General features: G+C 48.9%; 1 protein-coding gene and 1 non-coding gene across 9 annotated transcripts in view; both read left to right on the forward strand.

The window, feature by feature from the left end:
* Positions 1-18,081, forward strand: part of DAPK2 (death associated protein kinase 2) — a 126,937-nt gene extending 108,856 nt beyond the window's left edge. For 6 of the 8 annotated variants that reach the window (XM_045447940.1, XM_045447939.1, XM_045447938.1 and 3 more), the window contains 4 exons: positions 44-196; positions 1,205-1,250; positions 2,747-3,368; positions 13,936-14,025. In XM_045447940.1, the coding sequence (XP_045303896.1) occupies positions 44-196; positions 1,205-1,250; positions 2,747-3,355 (808 nt within the window). In that variant the 3' untranslated portion in view covers positions 3,356-3,368; positions 13,936-14,025. Of the gene's footprint in view, positions 1-43; positions 197-1,204; positions 1,251-2,746; positions 3,369-13,935; positions 14,026-14,134; positions 14,223-16,887 lie in introns of those variants that run through there. The other 2 variants (XM_045447943.1, XM_045447942.1) reach the window with 2 other exon arrangements.
* Positions 12,013-12,146, forward strand: LOC123584699. Its single transcript, XR_006705645.1, has one exon. It is a non-coding gene; the product is annotated as a small nucleolar RNA SNORA5 (small nucleolar RNA).
* Positions 18,082-18,557: the final 476 nt, after the last annotated feature.

Consider the following 18,557-nt stretch of genomic DNA (forward strand, 5'->3'; position numbering starts at 1 on the left):
ACCTACTTCCCTATAGTCACATGTTCCCTCTCTGTGTGCTCAGCCTAAGTGGAGCATCCCCTTTCCTGGGAGACACAAAGCAGGAAACGCTAGCAAATATCACAGCAGTGAGTTACGACTTTGATGAAGAATTCTTCAGCCAGACCAGCGAGCTAGCCAAGGACTTCATCCGGAAGCTTCTGGTGAAAGAGACCCGGTAAGGTGACAGAGAAAGGCACGGGCTTCTGAAGTACTGACCATCTCCTGTCCCCTCCCCCAAAGATGTGCTAGTCCATTCCTTCTTTGCCACAGGCTGCCATCCGCACCATTGTGGTCTAATCTGGGCAAGTGCTGAGAAGTGTGGATTAGCTGAGACTTGGCATTCATCTTGTTTGCTCAAGTCTTTCTGCTTTCTTTCCTGCCCAAATACAAATAACTCTGTGTGTGTGTGTGTGTGTGTGTGTGTTTGGAAGTCAGCCTAGGTTTCTCTAGGACACATTATCTTTTACAGTCTTTGAAAAGGAAAGTGGCAGAGTTTCCAAGCCGTTTCAAGTGGGAGTTGGGGGGGAGGCAGACTCAGAGGGGTCAGTAAGTAGGTGGGAGAATAGGAGACATGTTGATCCTACCCTTCCTTAGGGCCCAGGGTGAGCCTGTGGCTGAAGAGTCAAAGTAGGAGATAGGCAGGAAATTGTACGGTGCCTGGTGCCAGAGCATGGACTAAATGGGGCAGGAGTAAGATCCACAGATTCTAGAAGGTCATGTCCTCTTGGTCCCACAGACTTCAGAGAGAGTGCAGGGGCCTGGTTTCCCCATCTAAGGGCGGTGCTAGGTCAGATCATAGTATCTGAGCAGGGAAGGACAGAGAAGGGATCTGGGAGGCAAATAGAAAAACATAGACCAAAGGTTTAGCTGTGGAGAGCTAAAGCTCACAAGAACACTTATGACTTCCTAGAGTGTGGTGTTAAGCCCTTCAAGTTTGGGACCAGAGATGAGGGTTTATGTCATAATATCATTCTACTGAGGGGTCTGCCTGGACCATTTTCTCTGGAATGCAGGGAATTCAGCCCATTCCCCAGCCATCTCTGCATCCCCCCCCCCATTATTCTGGTTTGATAGAAGTGGTCAAAGAATGCCAAAATGCAGGTCTGACAAGAGTAAGAATGGAGACTGTCACTCTCAGCTTCTGTATTAATGGATTGTCATTGTTTTCTGATCCTCATTGCAGGAAACGGCTCACAATTGAAGAGGCTCTCAGACACCCCTGGATCACGGTAAGGGCATGGTGTTGCGTTCCAGTGAGCGGGCAGGTCCCTGGTCTGCTACCAGGGCCAGGAGGGGTGGCCAGATGCAGGCAGCCCATGGAAAGGCCTTTGCTAGAAACATCCACCCTGGGGCACAGATGAAATCCAGTTGGGGGGTGCCAACTGATCTGGGTTTGTTCAAATAGGTTTATAGGTTTACATTTATATTTCATGGGCTCAGGTGATTTATGAAATGGAGCCCTCACAAACCTCAGTTGAAACCCTTTTCCTTTGGAGCCATCATAAAAAGTGTTCTTTGTCAGAGGGCATGTTGCTGTCATTCTCAAAGCAGTAATCAGGGCTCCCAAGTTGTAGATAGAAATCGGTGACAATTAAAAATGTCAACTTTGTAACCAAGGCTCCTTCTTTCTGACTTTTGGGGCTCTGAATAAAGGATGACACTCCAACCAGTCAGCCAGCTTCTTTAGGCACCTTGAGACCTCAGGGAATGGGGCTCAGAGATGGAAGCCTGGTAGGGAGGAGAGACGGCCACCCTCTGGGCGATGCTGCTCCCTCTGGGGAGGTGGGGGGTACAGAGGGACTCCAGCCTGGCCTACTTTGTAATTGGGCTCCCAGCTGCTGGTTTGTGGAGGGTCTTGCTCACAGTACAGTAAAGTGCTAGTTAAAGGCACTATGGCCAGGGGTGTCTGACTGCCTCACTTTGTAGAGCATGCAAATCTTGATCTTGGGGTTGGGAGTTCAAGCCCCAGTTTGGGCATAGAGATTACTTAAATTAAAAAAAAAAAAGGCAGTTTGGTGGGGTGGAAATCAGGAGACCAGGATTCTGGCCCTACTTCTGCTGACTGATGAGATGTGCGCTCCTAGAGCATCACCAGATTTCCCATTCACCTGGAGGAAATACCTGGATTGTTAAATGAGAGGCCTAGCCAGCTTGATCTGAGCATGCAGATCAGCACAGGTAGGGCTATGGAGGATGGAGAGCAGGGAGGGCTGGAGTGCTCGGGAGAAGGTCAGGTTCATCTGCTTGTTAAAGGGCCCTCTAGGTTTTGAGTGGGCCCAGAGCACAGAGCTAGGCAGCTTCTCGGGCTTAGCATGCTGAGTATTGCTGAGGCCCAGGATGCCACCTGGTCCTGAAGGAGAGAGGTCTCTTAGCCTCCCTCTGTCAGCCATGGCCTTGTCTGCTCCTGCCGTGGAGTGGATGCCTGCAGAGTCCTGGCTATAGCCTGCTTGTCTATGTGAGCACCTCTAAATGCTATGTGTGTGGAGACCTTATCTAATGGCCATGGACCACCCTGCCCTGAAGTGAGCATGGAGGCCGCACCCCCGTACTCTTTAGTCTTTTTTATCATCTGTGGGGATGCTCATCCCACCATGGTCCTCCCCATGGCCTGATGCATGCAGTGAATGCCTAAGAGGCTGCTTGTGTGCCTTCTTCCTGCACCTTGAACTGCGCTTTGGATTTGGCATCAACTTAATTCTGGCTGTTCTGTCTAAACACCCACCAGTCCAAAGGAGAAGTCAGAGCCCCGGAACAGCAGAAGACAGAGCCTGCCCAGCTGAAGACCAAGCGCCTAAGAGAATACACCCTCAAATGCCACTCAAGCATGCCTCCCAATAACACCTATGTCAACTTTGAGCGTTTTGCCCGTGTAGTAGAGGACGTGGCTCAGGTGGACCAGGGATGCCGTGCCCTGGCAGGGACCCATGACACCATCCAGGACGACGTGGAGGCTCTGGTCTCCATATACAATGAGAAGGAAGCTTGGTACCGGGAGGAGAGTGAGAGTGCCCGGCACAACCTCTCCCAGCTCAAGTACGAGTTCCGCAAAGTGGAGTCCTTGAAGAAGCTCCTACGAGAAGACATCCAGGCCACAGGGTCCAGCCTCGGAAGCATGGCCAGGAAATTGGACCATCTGCAGGCACAGTTTGAAGCTTTAAGGCAGGAGCTCTCAGCAGACCTACAGTGGATCCAGGAACTGGTGGGCAGTTTCCAGCTGGAGAGTAAGAACACAGATGGCCTGGGCTCCGTGTTCTGCAGGGACACCAGGGAGTCCCTAGTGGAGCAGCTCGACAGATCATGCAGCAAGGAAGTCTTGGCTGGCTTGAAACTCTGAGCACCAGAATCTAGTCAGTAATGCATCCTGGATGATTTGCAGAAGCGTGTTCCCAAGTGCCCTGCCAGAGCATCAGCTAGAATTATCCTTAGGGTGTGTGTATGGAGCATAGCCCTCCACCCCCTTCACAGAATCCAGAATCAGAAAGGCGCTAGCTAGTTACTCATTCTGCACCTCCTCTCACCAACCTGGTTTTCTGGGAGGTGGCTGGTGGAGCAGCCAAGCTATTAAAACAATTGAGAATGAGTACCTCTCAGCCTACCCTTTTCCAGAGGGAGGATGGCTGGCCCTGGGGAGATGCTTGTAATTGATCTGTGATAATGGATTTCTTCACATCTCACCTCCCACCTATATGTCTTAATAAATTGCAGATCTTGGGTAACCTTTGAGCTAAGTAAGGATAACAATAAGCCAGTTTGGTGCTTTCCTGCTGCAGAAGGAGGAATTTAAAATGCACAGAAAAATATTACCTTTCATTTGCACTGACTTTTCACTTACCAAGCACCGTCTTTGATCTTTAAAAGAACTCCTTGAGCAGAAAGGTGGATGGTATTATTCTTGTTGTTGCTATTATTTCCATGTAACTGATGAGGAAATTGACTCCGAGAGGAAAAATGGACTTACCCAAGGTCTTTCATAGCTAGTTGATGCAGATGAAACAGAAACCTAGGATGCCCGACCCTCATAAGAGGTATATGGAGAAATAGGGAGACTTTGCTATAAATATCCAGCTTAACATTACAGTTCAGCTCCAGAGGAAACGTTAGTAGCTTCATGTATTTATTTCATGTATTCTGGCAGGTATAGGTGGAATGTCTCATACCTTTAAACGATTGTCCCAAGAAACAGGCCCTAGAAGATGCAGTTCTCTGTTCCCATCCAGCCCTGTCCCTGGCTGATTTTCAGCAGGATGGAAGGGGCAGTATCTCCCCCTTCTCCACTTTTCCCCCTTCTGACTGAAGGCCCCAGCCTTGTGTTAGAAATGAAGACAAAAAGGGACTCAACAAGAAGATCCCTTTTCTTATGTACTAGGGCATAGCCCTGAAAGGGCTGAGAAATTCCAGAGCGTTTAAGACTGGAAAGCACAGGCTCAGTGGTCCCTTCTTGACTCCAGGCTTCAAGCACACCTTCTTGAGGACTGTATTATGTCCTCTCCTTTTTCCTAAAGGAGGGACATCAGCCAGCTCATATGGACAGAGTGTGGGCCCAGCACTGTGCTAGAAGCTTGGGGGTGAGGGACCAGATTGTATCAATTCAAAGTTACTACACAGACTCACAGAACACCCTTGGCAGATAGGCAGGGTAAGTGTTATTCCCAATTTGGAATTGAGGAAACAGAGAGGATGTGATTTGCCCAAGGTCACTGTAGTGGCAAAAGTGGAGGCCTTCTGATGATATGTCTGTTGCTCTTTCTGCTTCCCCTAACTGCTCCAGGCTCCGGGAGTTCACTCTTTAATTATAGGGCAGAGACACCCAGATTCATCCATATATCCACGGGCAAATGTTTATTGAGCACCTGCCAGGCACTCAGCCTGGCACAGGGGATACACTATTGAGTGAAAACAGGCTCCTTGCCTGCCTTCATGGAGTTGACAGTCAGGTAAAGGATTCCAGCATTAAACAACATTCTACAGATGTAGGGCTGCAGGTGGGACACACGCTATGAAAGAGAAGGATGTAGTGCTGCACAAGCATGCTATGGGGGTTTGATCTAGTCAGGGAAGGCCTCCCTGAGGTGGTGATGCTGGAGGTGAGGTCAGCTAAGCAAAGCAGGGAGAAAGAAGTGTTCCTGACAGAGCTGTCCTGCCAGGGCTCTGTGGTAGAGAGGGCATGGGAAACTGAAATTGCACGGACAGAAAGCTGGAGGGGAGAGGATAAGGTGTGTATATGGTGTAGATGTGACTGGAGAGGATGCACGACCATTGGTGCTTTGCCATACCAAAGAGCTCTGCCTTTATCTCAAGAGTCATAGGGAATCATGATGGGTGCTGGGCTAGTCAACAGCTTGATGTGCTGGGCGGGGGAGGGGATGTCCAGAGAGCAGCACAGATGGCAAGTGGTTTAGGAGGACATGAGATTTTGACCCCGTGCAACCATTTTTTCAGAACCCTACCTCCTTTTCCATTATCATGCCAGATCATTTCAAATATTGTATATAACATTGGTTACAGAAACTTTTTTCATCAAATATAAGAGACCATATTTCCATCAAATATAAGATGAGTTGTTATTTTACATACCAAAAATAAGAAAGAACAAAGCCAAGTGCAAGAGGAGACTGCTTCCCCTCTCCTCAAAGCTGGGACGCCCTCACTGAGAGGGTAAATGAGAAATAAAGCCACCATGCAAAAAGGGAAGGCAAGGAAACCTGAGTCTTCCGCCCTTCACGCTAGATGGAGGGATGGAAAATCCCCCCTGACAAGAGGGGCCCCACGCGTGTGGAATTCACACAGGTTTGCTTTCTGAATTTGCACAATCAGTGTGCTCCAAAGGAACTTCAATTAGAGAATCTAATGTCATACAGTCTGAGGCTGAATGACCCCCAATGTCTGGCAGAAGCGGTGTGGTCATCTTCTGAAACACCTGCCTTTGTTTCAGACTGACAGTAATGACATAATGCCGTTGATGGGAAAGAAGTCCTGATTTCAGAGATCCAAAACTGTGTATCTTGGGATCAATGGAAGATAGCAAAGCCCTTTTTCCTGTGCCTTGCCTGGGAGACTGGGTACAAGTGACCTGTCTGCAGTCTCTCCAAGAACTTACTTGCCCTGTCATGAGATGTGATGTACTCACTTGGCATGAAGACACTGCAGATATTAAAGGTCCCTTTGGCTGTGTGTCAGTAGACCTTGACCTCATATAGCCAGATTTCCTCAGGAAAGGAAGCCCCCAATTGAATAACTCAGGTTAAACTTTCTTGTGAAAGTCCAAATAAAATGCACTTAAAGGAGTAAGATGTTGAGGATGATTTGATTTGGAGAGACTGGAAACAGAGAGGGGAAGGTAGTTAGTTGAGAATCGAGGCATGAGTCACTCACTGTTTGTACTGAGAGGTGGACCATCAGACACCTTCACTTTATAGCATTTGACAGGACAGGGCCTGCCTGAAGTCACCCAGCGGGTCATCCCCAAAGCCGGAGTCAGAACCATAAGTGATTCTCCTTACAGTAGTGGACTCATCTTCTCTGTGATCATATCTAGTCATTACTAACTATTTATTATTTAGGTGTTTTATAAGCAGACCCTTTTCTGTACTAAGAGTTTCCAAAGACAAATCGAAATAAAGTAAGAAGCGCTCCCAAGTCTTTCAGGGAAGGTGGAGGAGGAGACCATGACCTTCCTCTGTCCCCTGGCCAGTCCAACTCTCCTCACCCTTTGGCATCAGAACCTGATACTGAGGGGGAGCCCAAGGAGGCCTGTGGAATGTCAGAGAATCCACCTGACTCCCCACCACATGTTCACAGCTGGCATTTTAACAGTGGAGTCAAGGGTAAGGTGGGGCTGACAGTGGCCTGAGGGGGTGTCAAGAGGGGAATGTTTCACTGGGACCTAGAGGGAGGAAGGCCTGGGGGGGGGGGGGTGGGGCTGCTGCTAGGCCCATCTGCCATAAAGAAGGAGTTTTCATTTACCAGGCAGTGAGAGGTTGGCCTCTGTGCTCTGTGCAAATGCCACCCTGGGCTGTTGGGGAGGGCAGGCTGAGTGTGTGACATCTTCCTGATCATGGGTTCCCAAGGAAGCTGGAGAGTCGGCACCTTGGGAAGGCAGCAGCCTGTCCCTGCTCTGAGCCGAATGCCCGTGGCACATGGTAACTCAGCTTTGTGTTAGGAAAGGTGGAAAAGGTGTGGTAACAGGTGATTCTGCAGCTGTAGGCGGCTGGCAGAGAAGGGATGGGGCGGAGTAATAATGACAACAGAAGCCAGTCTCCCCCATGAGTCCTCTCCTCACATCACCCTCCCTTCCCTAGAGGTGATTATGAAGATGGTGGGTTCCCACCTCATTCCGTCATGCAGCGGTCGGCCCATGTGGGAGGTAGCTGTGTGCCCTGCACCCACCCCCACTGCCAGCCTCTGTAAATGTCTGTGGGCCTGAATGGCCTTTTCTCCTTTGTCTGTGAAACTCTTGGCCTGTGGAGAAGATTCTTTGCTCTGTAGAGGAAGACCCAGCAGTGGGTACATTTGAGGAGCAGAAGGGGCCAGTTCATTTGAACAAACACTGATTGTGCTCTGGCTCTGAAGGGAGGTGACAGATAAGGACAAGACAGCCCCTGAATAAAAGACTCAGTGTCTGGAACCGTTGGGGACCCCGATTGGGAGATGGGAAAGGCCATGAGAAGTGGTAAAATAGAGGTACCTAGCATTCCAGAAGACGGGAGAGAGATGAATTCTGACTGAGAAAGAGTAAGAGGGGCATCAGGGGGCAGAAACGTTCTCAGGGAAGGTCCCCCCTCCAACATCTCCTTCCCAAGCCATAGCCTGTGGAGAAGGTGCCACGTAGAATTTGGGGGTGGGGGTGGGGATGAGCATGAGCACAGATTGGGATCAGGAGCCAGGAACTGTTAAGTGGAGATAAAGAGGGGATCTATAGAGACTTAACAGAGGGCAAGTTTTTGTTTCGAATTTTTTGTTATGGGAGATTCTCATCAGTATCCAGAATGTTACAGTGAGTTCCCTGTGCCTGTTACACAGCTTTGACAGTGAGCGAGTCATGGCCAGTCCTCTCCCATTCATCTGCACCACGGCTTTTTCCGGAGTATTTTAAAGCAAACTTTGGACTTACTTAACTTAAATTCCTCAGTATGAATTTCTAAGCACTTTCTTTTTAATATGACTTCTGTGCCATTATCACGTCTGACAGAAACCAAGAATAATTCCTTAATATCATGTGGATACACATTCCATACTCCCACGTCCCCACTTTTTGCAAGGATGTCCTGTTGTAGTTTGTTCAAATCACGATCTAAACATAGTCCACACTTGGCATTTATTTGGTGGTTACATCTCTCAGGTCTCCTGTCTCCTGTAACCGTCCAGGAGGGAGAGCTTTTGAAGCTTTTCCTGGGGACAAAAAATTTCTCAGAAAACTGAAGGTCCTGGGGCACCTGGGTGGCTCAGTTGGTTAAGCAGTCGGCTCAGGTCATGATTTCATAGTTTGTGGTTTCGAGCCCTACACTGGGCTCTGTGCTGACAGCTTTGGAGCCTGGAGCCTGCTTTGGACTCTGTGTCTCCCTTTCTCTCTGCCCCTTCCCTGCTTATGCTCTGTCTCTCTGTCTCTCAAAAGCAAATAAACATTAAAAAAAGAAAGAAAGAAAGAAAGAAAGAAAGAAAGAAAGAAAGAAAGAAAGAAAGAAAGAAAGAAAAGAAAAGAAAAGAAAAGAAAAAACTGAAGGTCCTGGAAAGAGGATTAAAAGGGCTGAGGCCTAACTAAGAAAAGTGAGACCAGGCTGGGCAAGGAAAGGGGCATTTCCACGTGTTTCCATTGGCTTCTTCTAGGTATAAAACAACTGGCAGGGACACAGCCTTTCTATAGCTCTCCCCACCCATATATAAGGAACTTGACACTCAGGCTCCCTTCAGCCTCACATGTTCCTTTTCTGGGAAAACTGGGAAGTGAGGCCAGCAGGGCCCAGGCTCTAGCCAGCAAAAGGGGAAGTTGGAGATGCAAACTATGGAAAGACTCCATTAAGGGAGATTGGTTGGGGAGGCAGAGTGGCAGACTGAGGCGGCAGAGGGGTATGGGTACTCAGGTGTCCCTGGCTTCCAGTGGAGGACGGGGCTGGAGAAATGGCACAGTTGGAGGTTTGAGAAGTTGCGATCTGTTTGCAGTTTTCTAGAGGAGGCCTGGTCTTGAGAGAAAAGCTGGAGTGCCTCTTCTGTAAAGCTAGGCTTCCTTTTTTATGCCCAGGGGAATGGCTGTTGTTCCATCTCCCTGCTCTGTGGACGTGGGTGTTGACCTGGCACACCCCTCGTACTGTTTCAAAGCCGTTTGCATCTCCGTAAACAAAACCTGACTCAGTCGGTGTTCTGTCTTCTTGACTCGCTTCCCAACATTTTTCTGAGAGACTAAACATGCTCCTAGGAGCCTGGTCAGAATCGCCCATACTCTCTGCCCAAAGGACAACAGACTTAGAAGGTGGGCACTGTCTGTTTGCAGAGAGGGCCGGGCCAGGAGGAGGCAGAACCCAGTCCCACCCTACTGACACCCCTAATTTAATCAATGGTGTTGCTGCCACTTTCCTTCTGGGAACAGATTTCACTGCAGAATTTATGTCTCTGACTTTCAAGGATTAGATGGTATCAGCATTTGGTTGAGCCTCTTAGCAACCAAAGAGGCCCATTGATTAGGAAAGGCCAGCCTGATGGATTTATAGCCTGGGTGGCCTCCTTCTCAGAGTTCATGCTGTTTTGTGTAGCACATAGAGCCCTAGAGGTAATTGCATCACTTCCCCTTAATGGCCTCTGGGAATGATCCCCCCTCATATTTTAGTTGGGCCTCGTTGCTCCACTGCTGGACTAGTTGGAAGGTAGGATTCTTATTAATGGGATTCCTCTAACTGCATGTTGACTTTCCGCCCACGGGGTTCAGGCATCTCTCTTCTGAAAGAGTCTCAATCAGTAAGTGGATAAAAAGAGGTCCGTACTCTTCTAGAGTCTACCAATCCCACCTCATCAAACTCCAAGCAAAGTGCAAGTGTCCCCTGCAAGGGTTAGGCTCAAAAGTGAATCACAGACAATGGTGAATTTAGAGGTAGAAATGTTCTGTGAGTTGGGAAGGCAGGAAATCACCCTGGAAAGGAGATACTAGTTGCTGGGAGGTGCAGGAGAGGGAGATTAACACAGAACAGGGGCACCTGGGTGGCTCAGTCAGTTAAGCGTCTGCCTTCGGCTCAGGTCCTGATCTCATGGTTTGTGAGTTCGAACCCTGCATCGGACTCTGTGCTGACAGCTCAGAGCCTGGAACTTGCTTCAGATTCTGTGTCTCCCTCTCTCTCTGTCCCTCCCCCGCTCATTTTCTCTGTCTCCCTTGAAAATAAATGAGCAGTAAAAAGTTAAAAAAAAAAACAAAACCAGAACAAACAAATACAGAATCAAATATCAGGTAGCGACAAGTGCTATGAAGAAATAGGGCGCAGGCACAGTGAGTTGTGTGGGGGCAGTTGGGATGCTATTTTATATAGGATGGTCAAGGGAGGCCTCCCTGTGGAGGTGACATTTGAGCAAAGACCTGAACAAAGTGACCAAGTAAATATATGAAGGAGCAAGGGCAAAGACCCTGAGATTTGGGGCTCCTGGGCCAGCAACCAGACTGCGATGGGAGACACAGCAACAGAAAGGAGATAGGGAGGAAATCGGTTGGAGAAAAACCCAGATGGTACAGGCCTCGGGGGTCTGGATGAGCTTGTTGGGTTCCATCAAGACTGCCAGGAAGCTGCTGGAAGGCTTTGATACCAGAAAAGTCAGGCTCTGCCCTCTTTTGCATCTCCCCTCAGGTGAGACCTAGACCCAGGGCTAGGCTTGCAGGTGCGGCAGAGGAAGTGAGAGGCAGTTAAGGAAAGAGCTGCGAGACCTTGGCCTGATGGTCCCCTCAGCACCCTCGTCTTTTTCTCTGTCTTCCTTGTCCCCTCCTCCCATTCTCTTTCACTCTTTGGCACAAAGAGTGTTTTAGTTTGGGAGGGTGAACAGCCCCTGGCTTTCTCGTCCCCCGCTCCGTGTCAAGGTTGTACGCATTTTCCTCCCTGTTCCCTGACCCCAACAGAAGTCTGCTGGCTCCCAGGCGGAGTTGTGGGGAGTCGTGGTGTCATGGCTGCCGATCCAGGTGCCCGGGGCCTCTCACTGACAGGAGCAAGCAGGTCCCAGGTCCTAGGATCTCATTCCAGTGTCTCTTCAGCAACTCGGGGAAACAATTTAACTATACAACTGTTAAGCACCCACTGGTGTATGCTCTGGGTGGGGAGGAGATGGGCCAGAGGACATTGACAAAACCATGAAGAAAATTCTTTCTGTGCCTTCAAGTTGTTTTTCATTAGTGAGACAACCCCACCGCAGAGCTGGCCGAAGTCAGTGAGAAATATTGAGGGAGCCCACATGTGTTTCTGTCATGGCAGGGAGAGAGACATTGCTTTTTGGAAGTTGTCTTGGAGGAGGTCACGTTTGGACTGGGCTTTGGAACACACGGAGGACTTCCAGGAGCATGGGGGTTGGGTGAACATGGAAAATGGCTTCTGCCAGAAGATTGTAAGTCCCGAGCGGTGTGGGCCAGCTGTATGCACTGGCTTCCCGGGTGCCGAGCGCCATGATGGAAAATAAGCAAAAATGGAGGAGAGCTCCCAGTGTGGATGGGAGACAAGATCAGCACTCAGGAGTCTGTGAGCTATGTCACTCAGCATTCAGGGGGGGGGGAGGGGGGATGGAGGGGGACGGCAAATGAGGCATTGCTGTGAGGAGGCTGTCGGAGCAGAGAGAAAAATTGAGCTGGATGGGACCACACGTATCATCCTGGGCAGTTCATTTGTTGAGACCATAGAATTCTTTTGAGAATGGATGAAATCTGTCAGCTCTCCTCAGAAGAAACGTATATCTGTACACATGCATTCAAGTGAAATATTTATTAAGATATAATTCACATACCATAAAATTCATCATTTAAAAGTACGCAAGTCAAGCAGCCGTGTCAAATTCAGGGCCCGCCCATCCGTGGCAGGTGCCGGCCCGAAAGGCTGCCACAGAAACACCGCGGCTCATGGGCCCTGATCCTCTGTGCTGGGCCTCAGGGATAAATTCGGTCACAGACACCAAGAAAAAAATAAATAAATAAAATAAAAGTATGCAAGTCAGTAGTCTTTAGTATCTTCACAAGGTTATGCAATAATCATCACCCTCTACCCCCAGGACAATTTGTCACTCCAAAAAGAAACCTCATACCCTCCCAGAGGCCTCTCCCACCCTCCCCTCTCTCCAGCCCCGGCAACTACTAATCTAATTTCTGTCTCTATCGATTTGCCTATTCTGGGCATTTTGTGTAAATAAAATCATACAGTGTGTGGCCTCTTGTGCCTGGCCCCTTTCACTCGGCATAATGTCTTCAAGGTTCATCCACGTTGTAGCATGTGTCAGGACAGTGGACGCTCGAACAACCCAGGTTTGAACTATGAGGGTCCACGTTCATGTGGATATTTTTTATGAATACAGTATAGCACTGTAAATGTATTTTCTCATCCTTACAATTTTCTTAATAATACTTTCTTTTCTCTAACTTACTTTTTTTGTGAGAATACAGCATGTGAAATATAGAACATACAAAGTATTTGTCAGTCTGCTGTTTATGTTATCGGTGAGGTTTCCAGCCAACAGGAGGCTATTAGTAATTAAGTTGTGGGGGAGTTAAAAGTTATATTGTGGATTTTTGACTGCATGGGAATTCAGTGTCCTGACCCTGCATTGTTCAAGGTCAACTGTACTTCATTCTTTTTTATGAATAATATTTCTGAATTATGTTCCATTGTATGGATATATTCCATTTTGTCTATCCACTCATCAGGTGATGCACATTTCAGCTGTTTCCATTTTTTGGCTTTTATGAATAATGCTGCTCTGAACATTCATGTACAAGTTTACATGCTAAAATTTGCAGAGCATTTCAGGAGGTTCATAGAACCTCTGAAACCCATCTCTGGATCTAGGAAAGCCTGTTTTACAGAAAAAGAGGAATTCAAGAGGGAATGGAGTCATCGAATTGTTTGCTTAAATATGTCCAGTTTTTTATGTCAATTATGTTATCCCCATAAAACAGATGAGAAAACCGAGGCTCAGAGAAGCCATGTCAGGCTTGTTGGAGAAGCCAGGATTTAAGCTGAGCTTTGACTGCCAAGCTGTGAAAGGCAATGATATATCCCATCTCCTCTCAACCTCCACCGAAGCCCCTATTTCCTTCAATTTACTTTTTTTGTTGTTGTTTGTTTTTAAATGTTTATTTATTTTTGAGAGAGAGAGAGAGAGCACAAACGGGGAAGGGGTAAAGAAGAGAAGTGGGGACAGAGGGTCTGAAGCAGGCTCTGTGCTGACAGCAGCGAGCCCAATGTGGGGCTCAAACTCATGAACTGTGCGATCATGACCTGAGCCGAAGTCGGACACTCAACTGACGGGGCAACCCAGGCGACCCCTTTCAATGTACTTTTGAATGGGGTATTAAGCTTCTGTTTGCCAACAAAGCATCTGTTTTGCTAAGCCCAGAACCAGCCCCGTGCACAGTGGGCATCCTAGACTGCTGCCCAATGACCCTTCCCTAAAGTGAGCTGTGACTGAAGGCCCTGCCTCTCATTCTTCCCCTCTGGGGGGCCGATTCTCCAGCCCAGCCAGAGTGTGTATCCGGCTGCGGTAATAATAGCTCAGGGGCACCAGGGCCGTCTCCTGAACAGCTGAGACATCTGTAACCCTTGCCCTGAGTGTGTTGGCCCTGTGCATGCCCTGCCCAATGAGGAGGTGCCAAAGTCAGGCTAACGATGGCATGTGGTCGGGGGTGTGGAGAAGGGGGTGGCTGCCGACCCAAGCCCTGTGTCAGCCACCATGCTCTGCTTTGTCTCCCAGCCGGTGGACAACCAGCAAGCCCTGGTCCGCAGGGAGTCTGCGGTCAACCTGGAGAATTTCAAGAAGCAGTATGTCCGCAGGCGATGGAAGGTGTGTCAGGGTTCAGGGGTGGGGGGCAGGGGGCACCGGTGGGTTCCTGGTTCCCTCCAGGGTCCCTGTGCACATTCTCACCAGGCAGTTCCTTTTCTGTCTTCCTCAGCTCTCCTTCAGCATCGTCTCCTTGTGTAACCACCTCACCCGCTCCCTGATGAAGAAGGTGCACCTGAGGCCGGATGAGGACCTGGTAGGTAAATGCAGTGTTGTCTTGTTGGGTGGAATTCTGGGGTGGCCTGCAGCTTGGGGATGGGAGGGAGCAGGTGGGCCCTGACTGTTTCCCACCAGTTCTGCTCATCCTGTCCTCCGCGTGTGTGATGGGCAGAGGCTGCATATTCCGGGGGACCGCTGGGGTGGTGCTGGGTGGGGGGCCTCCGATGGGCAGCATGAGCTCCTGGAGGATCTTGCATCCTTTCCTGGTTCACCTTCAAAGGTACTGCTGCTGCCATTTCACTGCCCTAGTCTCCCCCTGAGGACTTGTAGCCTGTTGGAGCCTTGAGGACTCTGAATAATAAAATCACCACAGTCAATCCACAATTTATACCTGGCAATCCAAAGATCTGCTGTAGAATGGGAGCTTAATATTCATTTTTCAATTTTTCCATTTCTGTTTTGCTTCAGATTGCCAATAATAATAATAATAATAATATTTAGATGATATTTGATTAGCTTGCTACTGTTTTGTGTACATTTATTTAATTTTTTTTTTCAACGTTTATTTATTTTTGGGACAGAGAGAGACAGAGCATGAACGGGGGAGGGGCAGAGAGAGAGGGAGACACAGAATCGGAAACAGGCTCCAGGCTCTGAGCCATCAGCCCAGAGCCCGACGCGGGGCTCAAACTCATGGACCGCGAGATCGTGACCTGGCTGAAGTCGGACGCTTAACCGACTGCGCCACCCAGGCGCCCCTGTTTTGTGTACATTTAAAATGAGGAACTTATATTGGTCAAGAGCGTGGCTTCTGGAACCAGACTTTCAGGATTCACATCTGCCACTTACTAGCTGTGTGACCTTGAGGAAAATACTTAACCTCTCTGTGCTGAAATGCTGTCACTTGTAAAATGGGGTTAACAACGGTTCCTACCTCATAGAGTCGTCACAAGGATTGAATGATGACATATTCTTAGAGCCTGGCATTATATGTGCTTAATATGGATTAGCAGTGATTCTTGTGTAAAATCTCCCTGTAGACTTTAAAGTGCAGTGCCAGTGCCTCAGAAGGCAGTGTTAGTATTTCAGACAATAGAGGTGCTCTGGACGGATGTTCCCCAATACTCGTCAAATGTGGTGAGGCCCCAGAGATGTCTGGGATGGCACAGGTCAGGACAGAGGCGACTCCTGTTCAGGAAGAGCGGCTGCCTGAGATGGGTGGGCAGCCAACGCTGAACAGCCTCAGGACATACCACGCTCGCACTCGGGCTGCATCCCAGGACCTGGCACGGTGACTCTCTCCCCCCACCCCCAGGAGGGGATCCTCTTTCTTCAGCCTAAGCTCTTGTTGATTCTTGCTCTCGCTTTAAGGATTTATGGCTCCAGAGGCCCAAAACAACTGTATGGCTTTGGCCAAGACGTCCCTTCTCTAACTGCTTTCCTCATCTGCTATTCAAAGGGACTGGACTGTCCCTCTGAAAATCCCTGCTAATGACAGGCAGACTTTCCCCCAGCTTACTTTTTCATTGTTTGGCTCTGACTCATGCTAAAAAGTTGCTATTCAGCAGAGCTTGAGTTATTTTTATTGTTCTAGCCAGGCTTGGTCCAGGATGGATTTGGCTTAAGTTGATCTTGACCTTGGATTTCCAACTGGCTTATGCCAGGGGAAGGAGAGAAGGCTCTGGGAAGGAACATGGCACACGAGTTGCTCTGAAAATTCAGGCCATGGAGAGAGAGGACTAGAGGATAATTAGAAAGAATTTGTATTTCTTTCTTAATTTTTGTCCTTGTGCAAATACTTAAGAACAGTCCTCTTTTTATTCAAACACTCAGCATCGTCAGTTCAATAGCTCGTTCTACAGGTGGAGAAGGAAGGCTTGGGTCCCAGACATCTATTCTACAGTTTTCCAAAAGGGAATTTCCTTTAAATAATAATAATAACAACAACAACAACAACAATAATTAATAGGTCCTTTTTTTCAGGGAGCCTTAAATTTGAACATCTGACAGCAGATGTTTTATGACATACTTAAGTCTTTCTGATTGGTGCCTCTTTTAATAAATGTTAATAATTTGATTAGACTGATGTGACTGAATGAAAAAGTAATGACCTCCAGGATGGCTGCCTTGACTCTGGTTTAGCCATGGAATGCACTTTACTCTTTTCCTCTTTCATAAAGATGAAACACAAAGGCCCTGTCCCTGGCAAGGCTTGCCAAAGGTGCGGCCTAAGCCAGTCAGAGCAGAGGGGGTGTGGAACAGTGGCCACCAGAGCTTGGGGAGGTCCCTGTGGCTCATCCCTGCTTCCCGTTCTCTCCAGGCTGAGTTCAGGAGGCCACTCAACCCACAGAGCATGTATTCAAGTGGGCTTGATTATGTGGCAGCTACCGAGAACATCAGATACCATTTTCATTATTATGATGATGATTTGGCTTCTCTTGGTGCCTGGTTTCCCCTAGACGCACTACCTGCCTTCCTTCCTCCTGGAATGGAGGCCTCAAGGCAGTGGTCTGGCCCTGTTTCCTGGCCCCTCCCCACCCCTACCCAGCCCACCCCCAGACTCTGGACAGAGTAACAGCCTTCGCCTCAACATCCACTTCCCTGGCTTGCAGGCCCCTGGCCCAGGTGCATAGGCCCAGGCTGCCCAGCACAACTCCATCCCTGGCCTCTCATGACACTCTTGCCCTGGGCTTCTCTTTTTCCCAGAGGAATTGTGAGAGTGACACAGAGGAGGACATCGCCAAGAGGAAAGCTCTCCACCCTCGGAGGAGAAGCAGTACCTCCTAGCTGGCCCGGCTCTCTCCTTGCAGACTCCGGGTCTCCGCTTGTCACCAGCACCTAGGCATTCTGCGTCCCTGAAGACTTTGCAAGACAGATGGGCCTGCAGGGCTCAGAAGAATTTCCAGGGGAGCCGGGAGCCCCTGGGAGCGGTGGCTGTCTCCTATGAAGGAGGCTCCAGCATTCCCAAAGCTCTTATTCTCCAGAAAATGGCTTTCGCCTGTCTGCCGACCTCAGAACCTGGGCTGAGGTGTGGACTTGAGAAAATGATGCAAATGAACGTCATCATCATGGGGGAAGGTCAGACTCAGGCAGGTTTTTCTCACAGGATGAGGGAGTTCAGAGCTAGCCTGGTCAAAAATTACACCAGAAAGACAGAGGCCTCCCCCATGGGAGCAAGACAAGTGAGTGAAGTGAATCTTAGGGTGTGAGGGACCAATCTTGTGACCTCCCAGAACCCACATGGAATCAGCCTGTTGGGCAGACCAACATATTTGACCTTCTAAAGCAGCCCACTGTATTGTAATTTTTTTAAAATTTTTATTAAACTTCTGGTTTTACCTGGTGCTTGGCTTCTTTTAGGGCTATCCCCATCTGGTTTTCTTTAGCTCAGGTGCCTATGAGTCTGGGGGAGCCCCCAAGGTTGGGGTGCTGAGTGGACAGTACCTCAGAAGGTCACACTGAACCATGCCCTCTGGACTATAGGGCACCTGCCTTCTATATCCTTCCTTAAGGGTTTCCATCCCCCCAGATCAGTGCAGATACAGCATATAATGCCTGCACCACCTCTGACACTACTCCTATCACTACTGCTGATACGGGCTTGATTGTGTCTCCCAACCTCTAGTACCACAGAATATGACTGTATTTGGGAAGAGGATCTTAAAGAGGTAATTCAGTTAAAATGAGGTCATTGGGATGGGGCCTGGTCCAATGTGCTGGTGTCCTTACAAGAGGAGGAGACTAGGACATCAGAGAAAGACCATGTAATGACACAGGGAGAAGACAGCCAGCTACAAGGTAAGGAGAGGGGCCTCGGAAGAAAATAGCCCTGCCAATACCTCGATCTCAGACTAAGGGCCTCAAAAGCTATGACAAAATAAATTCCTGTTGTTTAAGCCACCAGTCTGTACCACTTTGTTAGGGCAGTCCCCGGAAACAAATACACCTGCCAACTATGGCCAAGATAGGGGCGGGGGACTTTTGAAAGATGTAGAGGAAGAAGGGCAGAGAAACCCACAGGGAGAAAGGAGAGGAAAAGAGGTGGGTTACGTGGACCCTGGGGTGAGCATGGTAAGGGAACCTTCATGAAATGGAAATCTGGGCCCTGCTTTCCAGGTCAAATGAATGGTGATGCTGACCAGAAACCCAAGAGAAGGTCCTTAGAAGCCAGAGATCAGGGTTGAGGCACTGAGGCTGAGAAAGTATGTGAGAAGAGGTGGGAAGAAAGGGTAAGTTTTGGAAGGTGAATGGGGCAAAGGAAAAAGGAAAAGAAAAGGCCCAGGGAACAGGGAGTCATCCTTTCCCTTTGTCAGCAGCAGGTTTGAAGCCAGGGGGCCAAACTGCCTTCAGCTAGTGCATGGATCCAGAGCAAAATG

Source organism: Leopardus geoffroyi, chromosome B3 (assembly GCF_018350155.1).
Source record: "Leopardus geoffroyi isolate Oge1 chromosome B3, O.geoffroyi_Oge1_pat1.0, whole genome shotgun sequence".
NCBI classification, from domain to species: Eukaryota; Metazoa; Chordata; class Mammalia; order Carnivora; family Felidae; genus Leopardus; species Leopardus geoffroyi.